This window comes from Bos javanicus, chromosome 4 (genome assembly GCF_032452875.1).
Source record: "Bos javanicus breed banteng chromosome 4, ARS-OSU_banteng_1.0, whole genome shotgun sequence".
NCBI lineage: Eukaryota > Metazoa > Chordata > Mammalia > Artiodactyla > Bovidae > Bos > Bos javanicus.
Window position 1 is genome coordinate 81133152 of NC_083871.1, and position 25626 is coordinate 81158777.

Below are 25626 nucleotides of genomic sequence, written 5' to 3' on the forward strand. Positions count from 1 at the left end.
GCCAGCTCCAGGGGCTCATGAATATCCATTCTACTTCAGAAAATGATACGCTAATAGCTTATGCCAAAGGGAGGAGTATAGGCAGCACCACCAAAGTTTGAAGTCATCTATCAAACATCATTTAGGAGACCAGGTCATTCCTACAGACATGAGGAAGTGATTCATTTGAAGTGACCACAATTATGTAATATATAAAAATATATGCTTTATGAAAGAAGAGCACAGTCTAGTGGGATAGGACATACAGAAAGAAGTCATGGAAATATGATTTGGGCGGAGGGGTGGTCAAGATGAGGAACTATTAGGCCTGAGAGTGAAATGAACAAACACTAAGCTTTTAGCTAAGTGTATCTGGAAGGCAGGCAAAATGAATTAAAGAAATCCTGGAAGAAGGAAAATCCCTTAGGAGGCTCAGAAGCAGAACTATGGGAAGGTGGGAAAGTATGTGAGAAACTGAAAAACATTTGGCAAAGGAAAGGACACAGTTTTCTGCAGACTGCAGTTATCAATAAATGTGATACATCTCTTCTACAAAAGTCTGATTTTTTTTAATCTGAAATAGAAAATTCAGTTTTACTCTTAAAACAATGGTCATTAAAATCATCCACACAGCAAAACACAGTAATAGAGAGGTTGTAACCCTACAAATGCTGATTAACTCTCATATTTATCATAGAAGAGTTCTGAAACATGGACAAGCTAAATGATTCCAGGTGTCTTTAAGATAAATACATGTAATCACACTTCTAGCTCAAACCTACGAATACACTCATTCCCTCACAAAGTTGGCATGTTATAAATGAATGAAAATGCTATTTGATATGCCACCAGACTCTTCAGATCTGTTGTTAGAGTAAGTTTAGAGAAATCATTCACCCTCAGAGTTAGCCATGGGTTTCCTTTGTAGCTCAGCTGGTAAAGAATCTGCTTGCAATGTGGCAGACCCTGGTTCTTGACCCTGGTTCAATTCCTGGGTCAGGAAGATCCCCTGCAGAAGGATAGGCTACCCATTCCAAAATTCTTGGATTTCCCTGGTAGCTCAGATGGTAAAGAATCTGCCTGCAGTGCAGAAGACCTGGGTTCAATCCCTGGGTTGGAAAGATCTCCTAGAGGAGAACATGGCAACCCACTCTGGTATTCTTGCCTGGAGAATCTCCATGAACAGAAGAGCCTTGCAGGCTACAGTCCATGGGGTCACAAAGAGCCAGATAGGACTAAGCACAGCACAGCAGCGGACTTAGACATGGTTTTCTTGTTGGTTCATCATAAAAAAGTTAACAACTGCATAGTTTTAGCCTTTAATAATAACAGTGAGTATTTACTGAGTACTTACTATGTGCCAGGCTCTATGCTCTTTACACGCCTTACCTAATTTATTGCTGAAGCACAGAAAATTGAATGCATCGCCCAAGGTTACACGGCTTTTGGGCTTCCCAGGTGGCGCAGTGGTAAAGAGTCCTCCTGCCAATAAAAGAAGATGCAGGAAATGCAGTTTTGATCCCTGGGTCAGGAAGATCCCCTGGAGGAGGAAATGGCAACCAACTCTAGTATTCTTACCTGGGAAATCTCATAGACAGAGGAACCTGGCAGGCTACAGTTCATGGGGTTACAAAGGGTCAGACACAACTGAGCGACCGAACACACACACACACACACACACACACACACACACACACAGCTCTTACATAGAAGAGTCAGGATTCAAACCCACATCTGCTTGACACCAGAGCCAGAGTTCAAAACATTACATTCTTTATACATGATCTCTTTTATTTTAATCTTTCTAAAAGACCCTTTATGATAGTCATTATTATCACCATTTTACAGGTTAGGAAGGTGAGACCCAAAGAAGTCAAGTGTCAAGTTCAACAAGAGTCCACCAGGAAGGTCTAGCCAGAGTTATCTACTCCAAGCACCTTCCTGGGATGGGAATTACTCTGATTGGAGGCATATTCAGTATTTCTAAAACATATCAACATTTTCTGAGAAAGAAAGTAGAACATTTGAAACAGCATAGCTGAGAGCCCTGAAGATGGATGTGCACACACTCAGATAACACGGCAACTGAATAAAGGTAATGGGGGTGGGGGAGGAATCTACACTTTAGCGCTCCACCACCATGAATGGTGCATAGCAGTCTGTGTAAATATAAATAGCTATATGTCTACACATACAAAGGTAAATATATAGATACCTATTTTCAGAAAACAATGAGAAGTCACACGGACAAGCTGTGATTTCTGAAAATCCATTGAGGGATTATCATTTATTATCATAAAACAATTATCTTGATAAAGAAAACATTAAGCATATACAATGGCATTCACCAAGGGCTGTAACATTCGACTTTGACTTTCCTGGTCTTTTTCTCTAAAAGAAAACACCAATATAGAGAACAATCATATAAATTTTTCTAACTAAATAAAAATCCTTTGCGTTATCTGAATGTTATTTTCTAAGAGAATCATAGCTCTTAGTGAATTCCTGCTGCTGCTGCTGCTGCTGCTAAGTCGCTTCAGTCATATCCGACTCTGTGCAACTCCAGAGACAGCAGCCCACAAGGCTCCCCCGTCCCTGGGATTCTCCAGGCAAGAACACTGGAGTGGGTTGCCATTTCCTTCTCCAATGCATGAAAGTGAAAAGTGAAAGTGAAGTCGCTTAGTCGTGTCCGACTCCTAGCGACCCAATGGACTGCAGCCTACCAAGCTCCTCCATCCATGGGATTTTCCAGGCAAGAGTACTGGAGTGGGGTGCCATTGCCTTCTCCGTAGTGAATTCCTAGTTATTCCCTAACTCGAGGCCATACCGACAAATTCGTATTTCCCTTTCTTTCTTTAAGGCACTAATACTCATTTCTGAAGAGAGTATAATATGACCAAAGTAAACTCAGAACACCACAACGTATTCTTTAAAGTCTGGAATGCAAGTCCAAAGTTATTACCCATCCAATTACTTCCATAAACTATGTTGCCATTCTGAACATTGTTTGTCAATATTATTTTGAACAAAATGCATTCTGGAAGTAAATTATCTCTGCTTGCCAACACAGAGATCATTCATCCTTACTCCCAGAAAAGCCAGAACCATCTCAAACCCTGAATATGTACAGAATGACAGACATGAGCTCAGGCAGGTACCAAGTCTGTAATCACAGCCACAGCTTCATATAAACAGAAATCAGTCTTTCCCAAGTCCTGTGATTAGGTCAGGAAATCTCAAATCCCTGAACTAATTGATTAATATGACAATGTGGTGGTGGGGGATGGGAATGGTTCAGCATAATAAAGGCTGTACTTAAGCATAATTTGCCCTTTTCCTTCCCTGCCTATGGGAAATGCATAATGGAAGACATTACCCAGATAGTAGCCTCTGTGTTTGGGCAAAGTTCTAGGTTATCATTTATGAATCCTGCTTGGACTTTGATCTCAGTTATGCTGACAAAGAAAATGAGTGGAGCAAGTCAGACAAACCCTTCAATGCCTGGTAATTGTGCCAGATGAACACAGGGTTGAACTGTTCCATCTGCCCTGGCAGGACAGCGCCAGGCCCCACCATGTGATCAATCTAGTATAAGCCCAGGTGTGGGGACCAGGCTCCAGGCTAGCCTAGCGCAGCCCTAGCTGTGAACCGATGTAAGCATCAGGGAACTTATGAGAAAGCATACAACCTGAATGTCAGTCAGGAAATGGTTACAAATTAGAAAAAGAAAGAGGAATTCAGGACAGAGGGGCCTCATATGCCACAGTAATAAAAGTAACTTCCTCTCTTCCCTCATTTCAGAACCACACAGTAGAATTCTCTCCATATGAAATTCCTTACAAGTCACATGCTCCACTAAACCACAGCCTGTCCCCTTCAATGGACTCACAGGATAGTCACACAGAAACAGATGTTACTGCTTTGCTCTCATGCTGTGAAGGGAAAGTGTAGCTGAGACATGGGGAAAAGCCAATCTATGACCTCTCCAGAACAATTCTCAAGCACCTCAAAGATGCCTTTGTCCTCTGGATAATCTGCACTCTAAAAGTTTGATAAAGCTCTCCAAGAGCCTGAAGCTCAAGTTTAATGATTCCAATAAAGTATTTATCTGAGCTGAAAGTGGCCTCTCACAGCTGGCAGACCAGGAGGTGACGCTGACCTACTAAATAGCAGTCTTTCTATCATTCTCAGACCAGCTAACTGAGCACCACCACAGTGCAGCATCTTCCTGGGCTGGCTCATAATTATTCTCTCTCTTATGTGTGTTCTCAAGATTATCTGTATGTGCCTATATTATGGCATTCATCCTGTTCTATTGTAATCACCCGTATTTATGTTTGTGCTTCCAAGTAGATGATTACCTCTTTTATTATATATATATATATATATTTTTTTGGGGGGGGGGGCCATGCCACATGGCATATGGGATGGGATCTTAGCTCCTGGACCAGGTATCAAACCCACACCTGCTGCAGTGGAAGCATGGAATTTTCACCACTATTTTGCCAGGGAAATCCCCAGACTGTTATTTCTTGTGGATAGAAAGTATGTCTTCTACTGCCTCAAATCCACAGAACCTAGCACATACAGTATCCCATTCATGAATGTTCAGTGAATGAATGAACATATATCAGTCTGAATTGTCAGTATTTATTATGACCTGGCACAACATACATTTATTTCTCTTTCTGTCTGTATTAGATTGTATCCTTCCTTGTGATTTAACTAAACCATTTTTTCTATTTACAAACCTTGTGAGAGAGAGCTTAAATATGTTTTAAAGTTATATGTGAGTATTGGTTACATATGTTTATAGAGATGATAGGATTCCTGGTAGCATTCAGCCTGGAAGTCAATTCTTTCCCTCCCAAGAGAAGGGATATTTAGAGAAAAAATAAATAGGAAATTCAGCAGAAACTGTGGGGAATGGGAGAGCAAGAAAGATGTAACCTATAAAAACAAAAGTGGCCCAAGCAGATAATCAGGAGGGGTCCCAGGAGTGCATATCAACCAGAGAGCATGCCCATTTGAAGGCAGAGGGCCCGAGACAGCAGAGTGGGGGCCTTCAGGGAACTAGTCACTGCAAAGACAAGGACGCTGCAGCCTGAAAGAATAGAGCAGGCTGCCATGGAAGGAAAAAAGGGCACGAGAGGCAATAAAAGGAAACAGGCCAAATGAGTAAAAGAGAAAGCCGGAGGCAGGGAAATGCTTCAGTGAGACATCCTAGGCAGATCAGGAGAACTCTAGTCACATAGTAAATAGGTCCTGAGGAAAAAAGGTGAAATGTATGGGAACCTGGCAAAACGTCTAGCCATTTGACAGGATAGCAGAAGAGCCCATGAGGGTAACAGGAAAAGGGAAAAGAGCTGTAACTCTGGTGGCAGTAGTTCTTTAACAGAGAGAACTTGCTGAGTGAAATGAAACTGGGGACCAAAGAGAAGTATGTTAGTATATATGTATTTTTTTTTAATGTTCAAATAGTCACTTTCGCAAATTTAATGTTTTCTCCAGAGGGAAAGGTTACGTGGTTCTCGGATGAATCTTTATTGGTTGTAAGTCTCGGGATATTGTTATAACAAATGCCTCACTGTGAGGGCAACAATAGCCATCCTCCACTCAGGCAGGAAGAAATAGTTCTTGACTGGATCTGCCTCCTCCTCCTTCCATAGCGTGGAATGGAGCAGTTTGTTCCCCAAAGCAAATGCAACCTCATAAAAGACTAGTGATTGAACAGAAGATGAAATCCAGGCTGTTACAGATCAGGAAAACTTAGTATCACTAGCTATAACTAGATCCCCTGGCACAGGGTATGGCAACCGACTCCAGCATTCTTGCCTGGAGAATCCCCATGGACAGAGGAGACTGGCAGGCTACAGGGTTGCATGAGTCAGACATGACTGAGTGACTAAGCACAGAACAGATATACCTACAGTACAAATCCTCCCATCTTATAGAAAGAGATGCAACCAACATCAGGAGAGAAGATATAAGACACTAATATTCCATAAAAGTACTGGATGACCCAAAGTCACAGACACAATCCAGGACAGTTTAAATTCAATTAAAGTGTCTCTTCATCAGACAATAGAGCTACTGTTATAAATACAAATTTTTTCCAGTTTTACTGAGAAATAATAGACATATATTACTGCATAATTAAGATATACAACATGGTTTATATTTACATCTATTTACATGATTTACATCTATTGTGAAATGATTGCCACAATAGATTTAGTAAACATCCACCATCTCATATAGGTACAGTAAGAAGAAAAAATTCTTCCTTGTGACAAGAACTTTTAGGATATACTCTCTTCACAACTTTCTTATATATCATTAAGAAATGCTAACTATAGTCATCAAGTTGTACATTACATCTCTAGTACTTATTTATCTTATAACTGTTAAGTTTGTACCTTTAACCAATGCTCCCTCCCTCTTGCTTTGCCTCTGGTAACTGCAAATCTGATCTGTTTTTAAGTGAGTTTGGTGTCACTGTTTTCTTCTAGGTTCCACATATAAATAAGATCATATAGTATTTATCTCTGTTTGACTTACTTCATTTATCATAATGCCTTCAAGATCCATCCATGTCACAAATGGTAGGAGTTCTTTATTTCTATGGCTGAGTATAGATGGAGAGACAGATAATCTGAACTCCTTTATCCATTTAACCATCAATGGACACTTAGGTTGTCTCCATGCTTTGGCTATTGTAAATAATGCTTCTATGAACATGGGGGTGCATATATACACTTAAGTTTGTATTTTTGCTTCCTATGTATATATTCCCATAAGTGGAACTGCCACATCATATGGTAGTTCTATTTTTAATTTTTTAAGGAAACCCCATGCTGTTTCTCAAAGTGGCTGTACCAATTTACAATCCTACCAATAGTGGACAAGGGTTCCTTTTTCTCCACATTCACACCAGCATTTGTTATCTCTTGTGTTTTTGAGGATGACCATTCTAACAGGTGTGAATTCATATCTCATTGTGGTTTTAAGCTGCATTTCCCTAATGAGTAGTGATTCTGAGCATCTTTTCATGTACCTGTTGGCCATTCATATGTATTCTCTGAAAAAATGTCTATTCAGGTCCTATTTAATTAGATTATTTTTTGCTATTGAGTTGCATGAGTTCTTTATTTTGGATAGTGCGTGCTAAGTCACTTCAGTTGTGACTGACTCTTTGTGACTTTATGGACTGTAGACCATCAGGCTTCTCTGTCCAAGAGAATTTCCCCTTACCAAATATGTTGGCAAATATTTTTCCCATTCTGTAGGTTGTCTTTTCAACTTATGATTATGGGTAGCCATCCTAAACGATTACTTGGAAAGACTCTCAATTGTTCTCTCACCTCAAGTGTCTAGTTCTTGCGATCTATCTTCTGTGACAAATTCAGAGTAATTATCCTAAGAGATAAAACCAATTGTGCCATCCTCTACTTAAAACCCTCTCCTCACTCCCTGCCAATACCCAATAGAATGAATTCTGAGCTATTCAGGATGGCACAGAACATTTCTCAAAATCAGACTGCAAGCTACTTTTTCAGTTTTATCTTCTACCGCTTTCTTCCTCCCTCATCCATTTCTTTTTACACCAAAGTAGACTTTTCAACATTCCAGGAATAAATAGGTATTTTCAGATATTCATACTGCCCCTTCATCCTATCCCCACAGTTATAATGCTGCAGAATACATCATGAGAAATGCTGGGCTGGATGAAGCACAAGCTGGAATCAAGATTACTGGGAGAAATATCATGCAGATGACACCACCCTTATGGCAGAAAGTGGAGAAGAACTAAAGAGCCTCTTGATGAAAGTGAAAGAGGATAGTGAAAAAGTTGGCTTAAAGCTCAACATTCAGAAAACTAAGATCACGGCTTCCGATCCCATCACTTCTTGGCAAATAGATGGGAAACAGTGGCTGACTTTATTTTCCTGGGCTCCAAAATCACTGCAGATGGTGATTGCAGCCATGAAATTAAAAAGACGCTTACTCCTTGGAAGGGAAGTTATGACCAACCTAGACAGCATATTAAAAAGCAGAGACATTACTTTGTCAACAAAGGTTCGTCTAGTCAAGGCTATGGTTTCTCCAGTGGTCATGTATGGATATGAGAGTTGGACTATAAAGAAAGCTGAGTGTCAAAGAATTGATGCTTTTTAACTATGGTGTTGGAGAAGACTCTTGAGAGTCCCTTGGACTGCAAGGAGATCCAACAAGTCCATCCTAAAGGAGATCAGTCCTGTGTGTTCATTGGTAGGACTGATGTTGAAGCTGAGACTCCAATACTTTGGCCACCTGATGCTAAGAGCTGACTCAATGGAAAAGACCCTGATGCTGGGAAAGATTGAGGGCAGGAGGAGAAGGGGATGACAGAGGATAAGATGGTTGGATGGCATCACTGACTCGATGGACATGGGTTTGGGTGGACTCTGGGAGTTGGTGATGGACAGAGAGGCCTGGTGTGCTGCAATTCATGGGGTCCAAAGAGTCGGACATGACTGAGAAACTGAACCGAACTGAACTGAGACAGCTCACACACCAAAACCCTACCTTTCAAGGGCCTGCTTCAATGTCTTTTACTCAGTTTTCTTAGTCACAATAATTGTTCTTGCCTATATCTTTGAATTCGCTGACAGAGAATGAAATGGTTAGATGGCATCACCGACTCGATGGACATGAGTTTGAGCAAGCTCCGGGAGTTGGTGATGGATAAGGAAGCCTGGCATCCTGCTGTCCATGAGATTGCAAAGAGTCGAACATGACTGAGTGACTGAACTGAACTGATATCTTTGAATCACATTATGTTAATATTTAATTACATCACCAAAGGAAACTGACTTACTAGAAAGTTCTGTGTGTCTAAATTTCCAACTGGATTATAAACTCTTTAGGCAGAAATACACTGATGATAACCTTTACATTTTTCTCCTAAATTAGTTTCAGCCAGATGCTTACATTTCTTTAATGTTTGCTCTACTTTCATACTCAATTTAAATTTAGCAATCATTCCAAGTCTTATTAGGCTGCATCCTTAGTTGTTGCAAAAGAAGAGTTACAGTTTTAGAATGCAATGTTTTCTTTCCACAATTAATTAATCAAGCCTGCAGAAAGTCTAGAACAGGCCAGTATCAAGTAAAAGCCCAAACAATAGAGAGACAGGGAATATCATATTTACAAAGGGCAGAATTTATGTCATTAATTAAAAGGAACAATTTCCTCACAGAATGTCATACCAGGCCAAACAAAAGAGTGCCTCCCAAATTTTATATCTATCATATATGATCTGGATTGTAGCTATATGTTTACATGACAGAAATAGTGTCTCTTATGTTTCATGCCACTTTCCAACATAACCATTGCAATAATCTACACAACGGAAGTGTTCAAAAACATGTGTCAACTGATAGAAAGATTGAGGATCTACTATTTAAATTGTCTGGTGATCATCAAATTTTCAAAGCTAATAGAAACTATACAAGATAATTTCTTTAGGTTTTAGACTATTGAACTGAAAGTAGTCAACAACCCACAATAAATTTACTAACAACTCAAATCAACTACTATATATTTGCTTATACATATATACACAAACCTCCTTCCATAGTTCATCAGGCACTCTATCTATCAGATCTAGGCCCTTAAATCTATTTCTCACTTCCACTGTATAATCATAAGGGATTTGATTTAGGTCATACCTGAATGGTCTAGTGGTTTTCCTTACTTTCTTCAATTTAAGTCTGAATTTAGCAATAAGGAGTTTATGATCTGAGCCACAGTCAGCTCCTGGTCTTGTTTGTGCTGACTGTATAGAGCTTCTCCATCTTTGGCTGCAAAGAATGTATCAATCTGATTTCGGTGTTGACCATCTGGTGATGTCCATGTGTAGAGTCTTCTCTTGTGTTGTTGGAAGAGGGTGTTTTCTATGACCAGTGCATTCTCTTGGCAAAACTCTATTAGCCTTTGCCCTGCTTCATTCTGTACTCCAAGGCCAAATTTGCCTGTTACTCCAGGTGTTTCTTGACTTCCTACTTTTGCATTCCAGTCCCCTATAATGAAAAGGACATCTTTTTTGGGTGTTAGTTCTAAAAGGTTTTGTAGGTCTTCATAGAACCATCCAACTTCAGCTTCTTCAGCATTACTGGTTGGGGCATAGACTTGGATTCCTGTGATACTGAATGGTTTGCCTTGGAAACGAACAGAGATCATTCTGTCGTTTTTGAGATTCCATCCAAGTACTGCATTTAGTACTCTTTTATTGACCATGATGGCTACTCCATTTCTTCTGAGGGATTCCTGCCCGCAATAGTAGATACAATGGTCATCTGAGTGAAATTGTTGGTGATGGACAGGGAGGCCTGGCATGCTGCGATTCACGGGGTCGCAAAGAGTCAGACATGACTGAGCAGCTGAACTGAACTGAACTGAACTGATTTACACAAAAATATAAAATGTAATCCTTCCCCTCAAGTTGCTGACAGCTAACTCGGAGAATTAAAATTCACATATGTGAAAAAGAAAAGAATTCAATACAACACAAAACTGAGATCACTAAATTATATTCGTTTTAGAAAGGTGCAGAAATCATAACTAGGATCAGAAGATGAAAATAAGGCAAAATAGTTTAGAGTTAATGTGATAAAGAAAATAAAAATTCACCTGTAAGAGTTATTTTTCCTAAAAGAATTACTACCCACGTTTGCAAAGCTGCATGTTCAAAGTTTTATCTCAGCATAAAATGGAAATAATCTTGACATCCAGGACTGAATTAGCTAACAAATTATCAGACATCCATAAAACATATAGAATAAACTCTTAAGCAACTCAGCGTTGGGCTGCTACCCACCCATAGTGGGAACTCCACATATAACAACATTATAATCGGCCCTCCATACTTGGGGTTCCACATCCACAGGTTCAACCAGCTATGGATTGTGTAGTACCACAGTACATATTTATTAAAAAAAACTTTACACACGTTGACTTGTGTAGTTCAAACCTGTTATTCAAGAGCCAACTGTATTATGAAAGGATTTTAAATAATCCTTTTCAGTATTCCAGGCAAGAATACTGGAGTGGGTTGCCATTTCCTTCTCCAGGGATCTTCCCCACCCAGGGATCGAACCCGGGTCTCCCGCATTGTAGGCAGATGCTTTTACCATCTGAGCCACCAGGGAAGCCATATATGTGAATGGAAAATGATAATATATCAGAAGGAGCATTATGTATAATATTTTGTAAAATTAATTATATACATCAAAGCCTAAAAAGCTATAAAAGAGGTTTCCTCTGATCCCTGAGCTAAGGAAAATATTTATTTCCTCCTTTTATTTATCTTTATTATCTGCATGTTTATGGTAAACATGTATTTCTTTTATAATAAGAAAAACAAACAGTAATGGGGTTTCCTAGTACCTTGGAGCAATCTGGCATTCAAAGTAAGCATTCCCTCCTCTTTCTGTGTCCAAGAGAAGATCTAGTAAGATTAAGCCCATGAAAGAGTTTTGAAATGAATAAAGTGCTCTACTAAAAAGAAAAAAAAAAGAAGATATAACTTTTTAACTTCTTAAGGAAGGTATTTTAGTTTACTTTATGTATTGATGTGACTGGACCACGTAGTGCTCAAATATTTGTTCAAACATTAATCTGAACATGCCTGTGAGGAGGTTTTTGGATGATACTAACACTTGAATCCAAAGAGTGAATAAAACAGATTGCTCTCCAAAATGTAGGTGAGCCTCATCCAATCAGCTGAGACCTGAATAAAAACAAAAAGGATAAGTAGGTGGGAAGTTCTTCTGCCTGACAGTCTGAGCTGAGACACTGGTCTTCTCTTGCCCTCAGACTAGACTTAAACCATTGTCTCTCCTGATTCTCAGTCCTTCAGACTCAGGCTGGAACTACATGATTGGCTTTCCTTGATCTCCAGCTGGCCAACTGCAGCTCTTGGGATGTCTCAGCCTCCATAATCATGTGAACCAATTTCTTATTTTATTGATGTGTTTATTTATATCTATTTACCTATCTCCTACTGTTTCTGTTTTTCTGGAGAATCCTGAATAAAGCAGAGAAGGAGTCCTTAATCCTAAAATATCTTTAAAGAAGTTAATCTTACAGTTGTGTGCAAGATGGACTAGAGTTGGGAAAGTCCAGAGGCTAAGAATTCAGCTGAAAAGATGCTGTAGAAAGTGGGCAAAAATGATGAGAGGATGAAAGATGGCTGGGAATGAAGCCAATGGAAAAGGGAAGCTTCTGGTGCTCAGAGAACCAATAGGACTGAGTTCTAATTCTAGCTGGCCCTAGAGTAAGCCAATCACTTCCCTTCTCTAAGCCTCTGACTCTTCATGTATAAAATGATTTGTTTAGACCAGAAATCCTCCAGGGTCCTTTTCTGTTCTATAAATCTAAGATTCTATTATGATAGGAAACAATATTTAGATGCTTTTATTCAAACTATGAATACACTGGCTTAATTTTGTTCTTATACTATATTGAATATTCCATTGGTGCTCAATAAATAATACATTAAGCAAGCTCTTTTGGACATCATGGTTTAATTGAAAGGCCTATAAATGCCCTGCCTTTTGGCAAAGTCTTTGCAATATCAATTACTTTATTAACTTTGCAAACATATAATGGAAAAATAGGCACATTACTTTGAAATAGGCCTGTTTTAATCCAATCCTCTTTCTTAATCATGGAAAAAGCCAATTTATAAGAATAAAACATTCCATATCTGATAATTTATTTATAATGAAACATTAAGTCACTTCAGGACTTGATGAAATTTGAAGTTATCGTGCAGGGGTTCAGTGAACTTCCAGCAGACCAGACAGCGATACCAGTTTGATATATGTGCATTCCCTTCCCACAGGTATACTAGACTTAATGGTCTTCCAGATCTGAGTCTAAGTCTAGGAAGAAAAAACCTTACCTTTACTCCAAATAGAAATCTCCCATCAAAGCTGAGAAGCACTTGAATACTATATCTAAAGATTAACTCCCTCAGATATTCAAATCCATGTGATCCACATTATATATGAATGTGGATCTCTTTTATAGATCTTCATGGTTAAGCCCATCTGATCAAATTCAACCATCTTACAAACAAATCACAAGGCCACAAAAGATGTAATAAACACATAGAGAGTGCACGGTCTCACCCACATTCACCAACACCATCTTCCTGAGAATAATACAGTTCTCTGGGTAATTCCTGAGTCAGAAGTTTAAATGCACACACCCATGATTCTCCAGTGACTAGCATATTACTTAGTTATTCTCTGTCTGCCTGGAAAATCAACAGAAAAAAAAGAAAGAAGAAAAAAAGGACAGCACACTAAATCTCTTTTCATCCTGTTGTCTGATCTCTTAGAACCTGGACACATGTACCATCTCTTACTTTCATAAAATCCTTTTCCTTCCTTTGCCTTGGGTTCTTTTTTTTTTTCAACTCAACCTGGATCTAACAGCATTTAATGTCCTGAAGCTTTCAGGTAAGGCCATATTTTACATCATATTTTATTTCTGGTCTTGGCAGTAAATGTGGAATTAGCTATTAAATCCGGATTTCTCATCTAGTCAACTCCAGGAAAAAGTACAATAGAGAAAGGAGGAAAGAGCCAGAGACCCTGACCAACAGGAACTATATTAAACCAGAAGAAAGGTTTTCCACTTGTGATCCAATAGAAAAGAAAAAAGAAAGGCTCAACATTTTCATCATCGAATGAGAACTTCTTCCAGCGGAGGGGCTCTGTGGTGAACCTTTCCCTGACTTTTCTCCAGGAATACTGAATATGTCATGACTCCTTTCAACTCTGCCTCCTCATTCCATGCTATTAATTGAGGTTTATGAGCTCCAACCTATTATTTCTAAAGAGGGAAAAAAGGAGGATTCCTTCCAAAACTATCTGGTTCTCCATCCCCACCTGCCTTCATTTATAAAACAAGCCATCTAAATCTCTCAGGCTATTTTTCCACCGGCTTGTTTATAATGTGGTAATGATTATGCTAATTCCAGCTGGGAATACATCGATGTGGACCTGCTGTGTGAGTCTGTGAAGTGGGGCAGGGCTTTATAAGTGCATGAGGAGAACAATTCCATAAAATTATAGTACATATGTAGCCCTCTCTCCATATTTACTAGTTTGTTGTAAGCTCCTTCTCAAATGGGAAATAGACCATGTTTCCTTTGCAGAGGGATAGTTATTGAATAACGAAGACCATGTGTTCTGCTACATCTTATTTGTCTGAGCACTCTGCAGCAATTTTCTAAACCAAATTAATAACAGTATACTAAACTTATTTCCCCAGTGAAAACTTCTGGCTACTAACAGTGTCAGTATATGCACCTCACTGTCCCCAAGAGCACAGGTAATCATTCTGCAACCAAGTCCATGATGCATCTCAGCGATGCATGCTGCTTATGGTATGTGAGGGGAAACGACACCCTCTAATGAAATGATATTGTTTATACAAGCAATAGAGTATTACATCACTTTCCCTACAAAGAGAAGAGAATGTGAAATTTCACAAAAGACAGATAGCTATTTAATGCATAACTTGTCACCATGGTCAGCCTCAGCATAATAAAATGCACATGGAAAAATTCCTCGCAGCAAGCCCCTTGCATAGCAGATTCTTGCTTCATCTGGGTTCAAGGGTGTGTATGTCTCCGAAGAAAATGATATTTCTCCTTTGCTCACTCACACACACACACACTTGCTGCACAATAAGCTTCAAATAGCATTTCGGAGATGTCTGCTGGATGCTGAGCACACAGAGGCAAGAGGCTGGTAGTGAGCCTCCTCTGTGATTAGAGAAAAAGCAACTATCTCCTTCCTGCAGATCAAGGAAACGCACATCCACATGACACCTAAACACTGGAGAACCCAGTGTATGTAAGAACTGCTCTCTCTATTTTTACCCCTGAGAGCCAAGTAAATTGCAAGCAAACACAATGTAATTCTGGTAGCAAACCAATCACAAAAGGGATTTACATTTTTTTTTTTACAACTTTATGCCAAATGACACTACTTCCTTACCCAGTATGATTTTTGCCACACCAGTGTAAAGGCATTTTTCTGCACCCATACTTGGAAGCAAATAGAATCCTGTTGTCTCAACAAAACTTTCAATGAATGTTGCCGGTGACGGAGGTTTTGCAACATCCTAACATTTCAAATAGAGTGCTTTTGGTCCCAACCCAATATATAGGCATATATGCTTATTATTACAATTCACTCTATAAAATCCCGACTGGGGGGATTTTAGTTCCATTTAGACATCACAACTCAAACATTCTATTCATTCCACAGCATGTTCTCTCTCTCCAACTAAAAATTCTTTCTGCTTTTCTGATGTAAACGTAAAATATTAATTATAATTCACACATGAGAAATATTTCTAACAGAATCAGAAATAGTAAGAGTTAATGGTTTAGTCCAGCAGATAAACTTTTGCAGGTTTCCATCTGAAAGTCATAACATAACCTTTTATTCTGTGTGTCATTGGTACAGAAGGTTTTTCAAGGCAGAGTTCTTCAAACTGCAAGATGTTAAACAGATGTACTGCAGAGTCTTCCAGGTCCAAACTATGAAGGGTCTGTTTTCAGTCTGTGTGTTGAGTCCTTCATTTGTTTTATTCCTTTATCAAGATCTTCATGTTTGGGTATTTCTTCTCTTAAAATTATGTTGCTGTTACAGTTTCTTAAGCTGCATATTTGTTTAGAACCAGATTTTAAACCATACTCTTTTTGAACTAAATAAGAAATATTCATTTAAATTTTGCCATTTAAAGGCATGTGTTAGCAGGAAAAATCTCTGCTTCTTATAGCAGGTGCTGTAAGCCCAATCCCAGATGTTGTGATGTGTAAATAGCCACTGAAGAATTTGAGAAATGGGTAGAGATGCGAGAAAGAGGAAGGCATAAATAAAAAACAGACATTTTTGAAACCTCAGGTCATATGGCCTATCACTAAAAGTCCTTTCTAAACTTTCAACTTTTGTTTTCCATTGGTGGGCTTCTATACTTAATGGTTTCTCATGTTGCAAATATTACTTTCCAAAATGTGGGAATAGGCATAGTCATGAACCTGGCTATTCATTTCCAAGGAACCAAATTCTATCCCCATATTGCCCAGAATGAGATGTGCTACATTCCAGCTCAATAAGCTAAGGCACAGAAGCCTATCTTATAGATGTGGCCATTTCTCCGATCTTAAACCAGATTGAAGTTTGGAGTTTAACAGTAACAAGGCAGCATGATAAATGGGGTTCTCTGGAGCTTAAACCTCAGTCTTTGTAGTTGAAAGGCCAGTTTTGCCCCTTTTGTTCTTACCCACTTGTTACTTGAAGGGATTTCAGAATGTATAGCTCTAACAGGGTTAAAAGGGTGCTTATAAATGTTTTCTCCTTATTTAGTTTGATGTTGGCAGCGCCCCTCCATCATTTCAATGAGAGACACATGAGCAGAAAGGCCTTTATAACATAGGCAGGGCTTTATAATATGGGCAGCTTCCTTCTCGAATATCCTTTTGCTATCATACTAATCAGTAGTAAGGGATAATTAAAGCCATACATAACACAGGGCCAAGCTTTGACTACTTTAACCACTTCACTACCCAACCCCTCTGCATATACACTGACAGAAAAATACAGAGCATGGCCTTGAAAGGGAATCTAGCATGGAGGTTAAGAGCACAGATTTTGGAGTCAAATATACCTGGCTTTTCATCATGACCAGCACTTAGAGGATGTGTGGCTAGAAAGTTACTCTTTAGGCCATGGTTTCCTGTCTGTAAAGAGGATGATGATAATGATGGTTATGAGTAGATTACAGATGTGATAGAATTATTGTGAGGATTAATAGGAAAGGTACATAAATGACTCAGCCAACAGCCTGACAGTACTAAATGTTAGCTATTATTTTATTGCAGCATCTTTACCATATATTCCAACTGAAGTGAATACCTCTCTCCTCACTGAACCCTTACCCCTGCCGCTGTATTACCAAGCATTTGCAGATCCTGATCCTTTTCTTTGGAAGGCCCTCTTCATATATCTCTGTATGTACCACCTATACCAGCATGCCATCCTTTGTGTTCTCTGTCCAAATTTACCCAACCTTTGAGACACAGATCAAATGCCATTTCCTCATGAAATATTTCCTGAACTCTTCAAGTTGTGAACTTTTACTTCCTTGAATCCCCAAGGTTTTTATTTTTCCTACTGTAGAGAGTTGAACATTCTACTTGTTTACTCTCACAGACTATCCTCATTAGTTCGTGGATAGTACTTGTGTTATATTTATTTTCCCTTTTATTCCCAATCCTCATTCCTAGACTCCTTCTCCCATAGGAAAACTTTCTAATATGCATTTATATCCTTTTATTCATAATTATGCTTGGAAAATATGTATTAGTTTTATGCACACACATTAATTTACTTAAATGAACACTGTGATAGATGTCAGTCTGCTTCTTTTATTTCTCCATGGTCTTTTGTGATCCTTCTGTGCATTGCTTACATTTTACCTAAAGTTTTGGTTTGGTTTTCTTGGCTGCATCAAGTCTCAGTGGTGACATGTTGGATCTTTCATCATGGCCCACAGGCTCTTCCTTGAGGCTCACAGGGATCTTAGTTCCCTGACAAGGAATTAAATCCACATCCCCTGCATTGGAAGGTGGATTCTTAACCATTGGACCAATGCATAAGTCCCTTACCTACACATTTAACATTGAATTCCTGGCCACCAGAAATGAGTATCTTCATACATTCCCCCTCATGGACCTGTTTGGGAATTCTTCTTGGGATATATGCCAAAGAGCAGAATCACAGGATCACAGGAATAAAGAGCAGAATCACAGGATCACAGGAATAAGTAAGCCTATTGACCAAATAATGGCAAATCATTCTCCAAAAGGTCTTCACTGGCAGGAATCTCAACAGAGGTGCATGTTGGCCTCTATATTCCACATCTGTGTCAACACATGGCTCTATCCAGCCAAGTCTTGCTACTTTACTCAGTGTAAACTGATATCTCATCATTGTTTCACTTGCATCTCTCTACTTACTAATGCACTGACTCTTCATGGTTCTGTTTTACTTTGGCCTTTGGCTTATATAGCCCCAAAATTTTTCATCTGAAATGCTTCTCTTTTCTCTTCACCCTCTGCAGAATTACAAATTACTCTAAGGTAGAGGCATATTTATTTTTCTCATTTTTGCACTCACTACAAAGCCTACTATAGTACCTGAAGAAAGACATAAAATATTAATATATAAATAAAAATAAACTAAAAGCATGAGAGTATGTGTGGACAGTGACAGAGAAAAATGATTGCTTTGAAATCTAAAATAAGTGAGATAAGGTTCATCCTCTGATTTCTAAAACCACGATTTCCCTTGGCCAGCTGAACTAAAAATGACAGCACCATTCACTACCTCAAACTCCACATTGAAGGTTAGGAAGAAGTTGCTAATGTGCTGATTCTAAAGTAGATATTTTACTGTGACATCTACAAACAGTCCCCCTTGATCAGATGCACAAGTAAATTTCTTCACTACTCACTTTAAGGACCTAATGGGCATTATGCTGGCAGCTTCATCTTGGGAAACCCCAAAGCCCTGCTCTTATACACAGATACAAAAAGTGGTAAAGAAAATTCTACTTCTTGCCAACATTAGTTTTCCCTAGAGGGTAGATGGGTATTTACCTAGTAGCCTATGCAAATAGCTATACTTTCTGTAACTTTCCTGATAAAGGCAGAGCAACAGTGGTCTCACACTTAATTATGTGTGAGAACATCATGAACACTTGCTTGATTAATATCATGAAAGTTGCCAAGTCACACAGTGTGATGATCAAGAACAAGGTCTTTGGAGTCAAACTGACATGGTTAGAATTCTGACTCTGTCACATACAGCTCTGTTACTTTTTATTTCTTCTGCCATCAGTTTTCGCATCTGCAAAATATGAACAATGAGACTGGCTTTATAGGACTATTGTATCACTAATAACCAAATGAAACAATGGTATGGTACTTGATAAATGGTAGCGATTTTATTATGCCTGTCCTTTCCCCAACCTATTCCACATTATCAAGGTGAAACAATAGATAGAAGTATGCTACTAAAATGTGAATTAAGTCTTAGAAAGAAATGATATATGATTAAGTGAGAGGTTTTCCTTGCAAAATTGAATTTTATTTGCTATAGTGGGGAAAATACATTATTTTAAGAAAGAAAGATTTGGTTTTATTTTGAGTTCCAGCTATACCACTTCAATGCTGTGTGAGCTTAAGCAAGTACCTTGGCCTCAAACCAGTATGCAGACTGCTGTCAATAGGGATAATACTATGTAATCCTCAGACACACTGTAAAAATGTGACATGATAATAAATGGGAGAGTACTTTGGAACCTGCAAAAGAGCATGCATAAAATATGTTCAATATCACTGGTTTCCAAAGTCTGACAGCACCTTAGTTATTACTGGCATTTAGTTGGTGCTCAAAACAATAATCTACTCCATGATTCAAAATGTCAGAAGCATTTTTCTAGGGATTAAGTAATGTTGGTAAGAAATTTTTATTTCACTTTATATGCCCAACTTTCATTTAGTATTTTGGAAATCAGAAGATTCTATACAACATTTGAGACGAAATGAAAGAAACCATCATTTCCCTAACTCTATAAGCATTAACAAGAGAAATGTGTCTCTTTAGTAGAAGAATTTTGCTTCTCTAGAACAACTGTTTATTTTAATCCTATGAAAATCCTAATACTTATATAAGCAATTTAGTTTCCTTCTTTGTGCTGCCTGCTAGAAATCTCAGAATGAAACCGGAGGTCACTTCTGAATGTGCTAGACTACGCAGCATTTCATATTTTGTGTTTTACCTCTTCTCAGACCTATTTTACTATTCTAACACATATTCTTCTTTGCCCAGATTGTCCTACTGGCTGCTTTATCTTCTTGAGCGAGAAAGTCGAAAATAAATAAACAGAATAATCTCAATGCCTAGGGAGAAGTTAGTCTGAACTTCACTTTAGAGCCTTCTAAAGAAGAGCCATCTTTTATCTGTGCATCTTGCTCCTGTCCTTGGACAGCACCAAAGCATCTCAATCAATCTTTCTTCATCTGTATACCCACTAATACAGAGACAGGGCTCTTATGTATTTAGACTTTGCTCAAGAAAATGTCCCTGGTGAAATCTGAATGCTTACTTTTTATCATTCCTTTGTGTCATCAGCACCCAGACTTAATCTTTGCTTGGTTTGTGTTGAGAAGTATTTCTTGAAAACATTACCCAGCTTATTAGCTTTTGTATTCTAATCTTTAAAATTCTGAACTAAAGCCAAACATACCTTGCCTACATGTGGTGCTTATATAACAATGGTTCTTATTCTGTTTTACAGAGCATCAAACTCTGACTAGAAACTTAAAGGGCAGAATGCCCTGCTGTCAAAAAAAGAAAGAAAGGGGAAAAAAATAAAAGAAAAAAGCAAACAAAAAAACTTGGTGACCATAACTGTAACCTTATCTGGTTATTTTAAGAGGGTGGAAAGAGAATATTTTGATGGTGAAAATCGAGTCATAAGCCTTCATTTTCTATAGTAGGCTATGCACAAACTTTAAACTTTTTATATTGTTTTATATCTTTCATACCAGACCATTTATCTGGTAATCAGTAATAACCCTAATACTTTCATCCTTCAAACTGTTTTCAAACATAGTTTCAAAATCCAAGCATTAAAAATTAATACTAAATGGATGAATATGTTCATTACCTTGACTGTGGTGATGGTTTCCTATGTCAAAAATGTCAATGCTTAATGATGCAAAAATAATAATAGTTATCACTGCCATTAATCATAGTAATAAATTTGAACTACCAAAATACAACATGATGTGCTTCACCTTGGAGGTATTTTCTTACTTGACTTAATATAAGAGCAACATCAATAATAAAATTAAATTGACCGACTACAGATGAATGCCACTAAGGTTGTAAAGTTAAATAAAGTAAAGGAAACAGTATGTTTTGTAGGTATCTCAGTCATTAGTCTAAAAACAGAAAAAAAGAAATTCAAACATATGCAATAGGCCACATTAAATGACTCATAATGATTAATCCCATAAAATATATAAATTGTTTTCTAAGCTTCCCCAAATATAAATCTCCTTGCTCATAGTGGAGTTAGTCTAAAATTACCCTTATGCTACTGTGTTCTGACTTTTTAAAAAGTCTCAAGAAAATTAAATTTGCACTATCTAATGGTTTCCTATTTATATTAAACATTATTATAAAAAGTGTTTAATGGTCCTATGGATTGTACTAAATTCAGAATCTTGAAAATCTCTGTTAAGAGGCCAGTACATTTGAATGTTAAGGAGAACCCATAATGAAGGATTTATAATGCTTTATCTATTCAGGGCTGTATAACCATAAAAATTATTTCTCAAACACATAAATTTAGGCTACATCCACATCTAAGATCTAATGTACATTTGTTTTCTATTGTTTACTCATTCTAAACACCAGAGTTGCACATGGTGTATATTCAGAATTATAATGAAATAATTGGTGACTACTTGGTTTAATAAAGGTAAAGCTTTCATAATTAATCTATTAATTAAAGCCTTAAAAGTACTCAGCTGATTAGCATTATAGACTTTATAGTTTTATCCCAAATTTTAATAAAAATATACAGAATAGGATGTTTTGTTTTATAATGATAAGGCAAATATTTCTCATCATATTCAGTGGCTAGATTTGATAGGGAATGTAGTTTTGCTGCACCTGGGGCTCAGGAGTCTGCCACACTACTTTGGCAAAAGAACATTTTTATTCTCAAAGGGAATACAGGCTCATAGGTACTGCTGGAGTAAAGAGGTTCCTTCCTCAGACTTCTCTGGTGGTCCAGTGGTTAAGACTTCACCTTCCACTGCAGGGGGTGTGGGTTCAATCCCTGGTGGGAGAACTAAGATCCCACATGCTGCAGGGTGAGGCTGAAAATATTAAAAATTTTAAAAGGAGGCTCCTTTCTCAAACATGTAGTAAAACAAAGACCCTGACGATATTATTTGAACCCCTTAATGCAGCCATTCTTGAAACCAGGAGTGACTCCAACATATTGCAATAGTATGAATCTATAGCTTCATATTTTTTTTTGTCTTGACTTTAAATTGGGTTTTGGTCACTAACAACTGAAAGAGTGTGAATGCTTTTTTTTTTTTTTTTTTTTAGATTTTTGTGGTTTATTTTATATTGTTCTGTCAGATATCATTTAGTGAATAACTTACCTTTTTAGAATCTTCTGACTTTACTTGAAAACTGTATCATCTTAAATGCATAAAGTAAAGCTTGTTCAGTTGCTAAGTCATGTCCAACTCTCTGTGACCCCAAGAACTACAGCATGCCAGGCTTTCCTCTCCTTCACTCTCTCCCGGAGTTTGCTCAAATTCATGGCCATTGTGTTGATGATAGTAAAGCTAACCAGGTACATAAAAGGGTCTAAGAAACTCTCCTTTAAGAAAAATTATCAACTTCTCTCTTCTCCCCAGGTTGAGAAAAATGTCTCTACTCTCAGCTCCCAGAGCAGCATCCACATAGTAACTAGTAATTTGTGTGCTCAGTGACTAAGTCATGTCCAACTCTGCAACCCCATTGATTACAGCCCACCAGGCTTCCCTGTCCATGGGATTTTCCAGGCAAGAATACTGATTTGGGTTGCCATTTCCTTCTCCAGGGGATCTTCCTGACCCAGGGGACCAGGACCAGGTCTTTCATATCTGTATCCCCACAGCCTAACCAAATATTTAACATGTAGCATGGCTTTAGGAAATGCTTATTAAAGTAATGGATCTCAGTATCACACAGCTAACTACTTGCTTGGCCTTAGTTAGTGAGCTCCCATCCAATTCTAAGAGTAGCCATTCCAAAACTTCCCATCCTCACATCCCTCATGATTGCCTTGCTTCTAAGCTGATCATTCACAAATAATTTTGCCTACTACTTTATTGAGAAAATGAACAAAGCAGGAATTCCCTCTACTTTCTGTCCCTTCACCTTTAATCCACCATGCTCCTCTCCCACTTCTTCCTGACAGTCTCAGAGCATGAGATACCCTTTCTTATAGGTTTTTCCCATTTCTGTCACATTCAAGCTCTTACTCGATTTGTTATACTCCTTTTTCTAGACTATGAAACCTCTTCTTCCTCATAGTTAGTTCAGTTCAGTTCAGTCGCTCAGAGGAACTAAAGTGGGTGAAAAAGGAGAGTGAAAAAGCTGGTGGGAAATTCAACATTCAAAAAAAAACTAAGATCATGGCATCTAGTCCCATCACTTCATGGCAAATAGAAGCCACTTTCCAAAAAGTGGAAACAGTGACAGATTTTATTTTCTTGAGCTCAAAAATCACTGTGGATAGTGACTTCAGCTGTGAAATTCAAAGATGCTTGCTCCTCGGAAGGAAAGTATGAGTGAAAGTCGCTCAGTCGTGTCCGACTCTTTGCGACCCCATGGACTGTATAGTCCATGGAATTCTCCAGGCCAGAATACTGGAGTGGGTAGCCTTTCCCTTCTCCAGGGGATCTTCCCAACCCAGGGATCGAACCCAGGTCTCCCGCATTGCAGGCAGATTCTTTACCAGCTGAGCCACAAGGGAAGCCCAAGAATACTGGAGTGGGTAGCCTATCCCTTTCTCCACTGACTCTTCCTGGTCCAGGAATCGAATCAGGGTCTCCTGCATTGCAAGCAGATTTTTACCAACTGAGCTATGAGGGAATCCCTTGGAAGGAAAGCTATGACAAATCTAGAGAGCATATTTAAAAGCAAAGACATCACTGTTGACAAAGGTCCGTATACTCAAAGCTACGGCTTTTCCTGGAAAATCCCAAGGACAGGGGAGCCTGGCAGGCTACCGTCCATAGTGTCACACAGAGTTGGACATGACTGAGAGGCTAAGCATAGCATACGGTTTTTACAGCAGTCACATACTGATGTGAGAGTTGGATCATAAAGAAGACTGAGCACCAAAGAATTGATGCTTTCAAATTGTGGTGCTGGAGAACACTCTGGAGAGTCCTTTGGGCTGCAAGAAGATCAAACCAGTCAATCCTAAAGGAAATCAACCCTGAATATTCATTGGAAGAACTGATGCTGAAGCTAAAGCTCCAGTACTCTGGCCACATGATGTGAAGAGCCGATTCATTAGAAAAGCCCCTGATGCTGGGAAAGATTGACGGCAAAAGGAAAAAGGGGCAGCAGAGGATTAGATGGTTAGAAAGCATCATCAATTCAACAAACATGAGTTTGAGGAAACTCTGGGAGATAGTGAAAGACAAAGGAGCCTGGTGTGCTGCAGTCCATGGGGTCACAAAGAGTCAGACATGACTTAGTGACTGAACAACAACAACAACAACAAAGTTATAAGAACTCTTTCTAAAGAGATTGAACATAGAATCATAGAATTTTCTTACCCTCAAACAGTAGAAGTGATTCTTCAGCTAAATTTCAAAACAAATTTTTTAAAAGAGTATAAAATATGTCAAAGAATATTTTCTGAATGCATAAAAATCAATAAAACTATCTCAGAGAGGATAAAATTCTGGATTTTTCATTTATATATTTTTTCTGTAGCTTTCATAGATAAGTTTTCAAAGAAGAATATTGATATTTAATTACTGTTCTAAAAAACTTAGATTAGATGCAATACTATTAAATTTACATTTTGAGGCCAATAATTTGTGCAAAGTGAAAGAAGCTTCAGAGGCACTCTTTAAAAAGAATAAATACTTAAAAGAACAACTGAGGATGTAGAAAACTTTTAGATTATGCAAACATGATTCCCAGATTTGAATTTTATTGTTCAATGTACTATTAATCAATTTTTTTATGGTTGAATCACTTTCTACACTCCGGCTCTTCATTTAATACAGACTTCATAATGATGCTCCTTGCATTTCATAACTATTAAACTATATTACTTCAGCACCTACAGTTATTTAGTAACTCACATTCTATTTTGAATTACCCCAAAACATTTTTGGAGTGGAAGGAAGGGTTTATCAGGAGGCTTAGTAGCCTATCATGAATTTTGAAAAGCAGAAATTGTTAACCTTAACCAACCAAACTGCACTTAAAGACCACAATTTTCTCATTTACATGAGCAGATAGACTAATGACGTAGTATTGATTTAATTTCATTATAATTAAAATACATGTTTAAAATTCACATGTTAAACATTCACATGAAAGCTTTACTGTTCTGGAACTTAATGCTGATACTATTGTTTGGATGACTTGATGGAATCAGTAGGTCACCTTAACACTAAAAAAAAAATTGTCAAATGTTAATATGAAATGTCTTTTAAAATCTCTTGCATGCTTACTTAAGATGAACTTTGGATAATTCAACACTACAGATTAAAAGTAATCTGAGGCCACCCACAAACACATAAATATACACACACACTCTCACATTCAGTTTGTGGTGCCACACTTAAAATATTTATTTTTTTTCATGCTTTATTGGATCTCTTTAAGAATATAAGGAGGGAATTCCCTGGTGGTCCAATGGGTAGGGGTCCATACTTTCACAGCCAATGGTCCGGGTTCCATCCCTGGT

The 25626-nt window shown here is 38.1% G+C and overlaps 1 protein-coding gene across 14 annotated transcripts in view; it reads right to left on the reverse strand.

Annotated features, from left to right (window-relative positions):
• Positions 1–25626, reverse strand: part of SUGCT (succinyl-CoA:glutarate-CoA transferase) — an 861069-nt gene that overhangs the window by 439933 nt on the left and 395510 nt on the right. For 2 of the 14 annotated variants that reach the window (XM_061415386.1, XM_061415385.1), the window contains exon 13: positions 1369–1461. The exons of 11 other annotated variants lie outside the window; for them this stretch is intronic. In XM_061415386.1, the coding sequence (XP_061271370.1) occupies positions 1414–1461 (48 nt within the window). In that variant the 3' untranslated portion in view covers positions 1369–1413. Of the gene's footprint in view, positions 1–1368; positions 1462–13396; positions 25622–25626 lie in introns of those variants that run through there. One more of the 14 variants, XM_061415388.1, reaches the window with a different exon arrangement.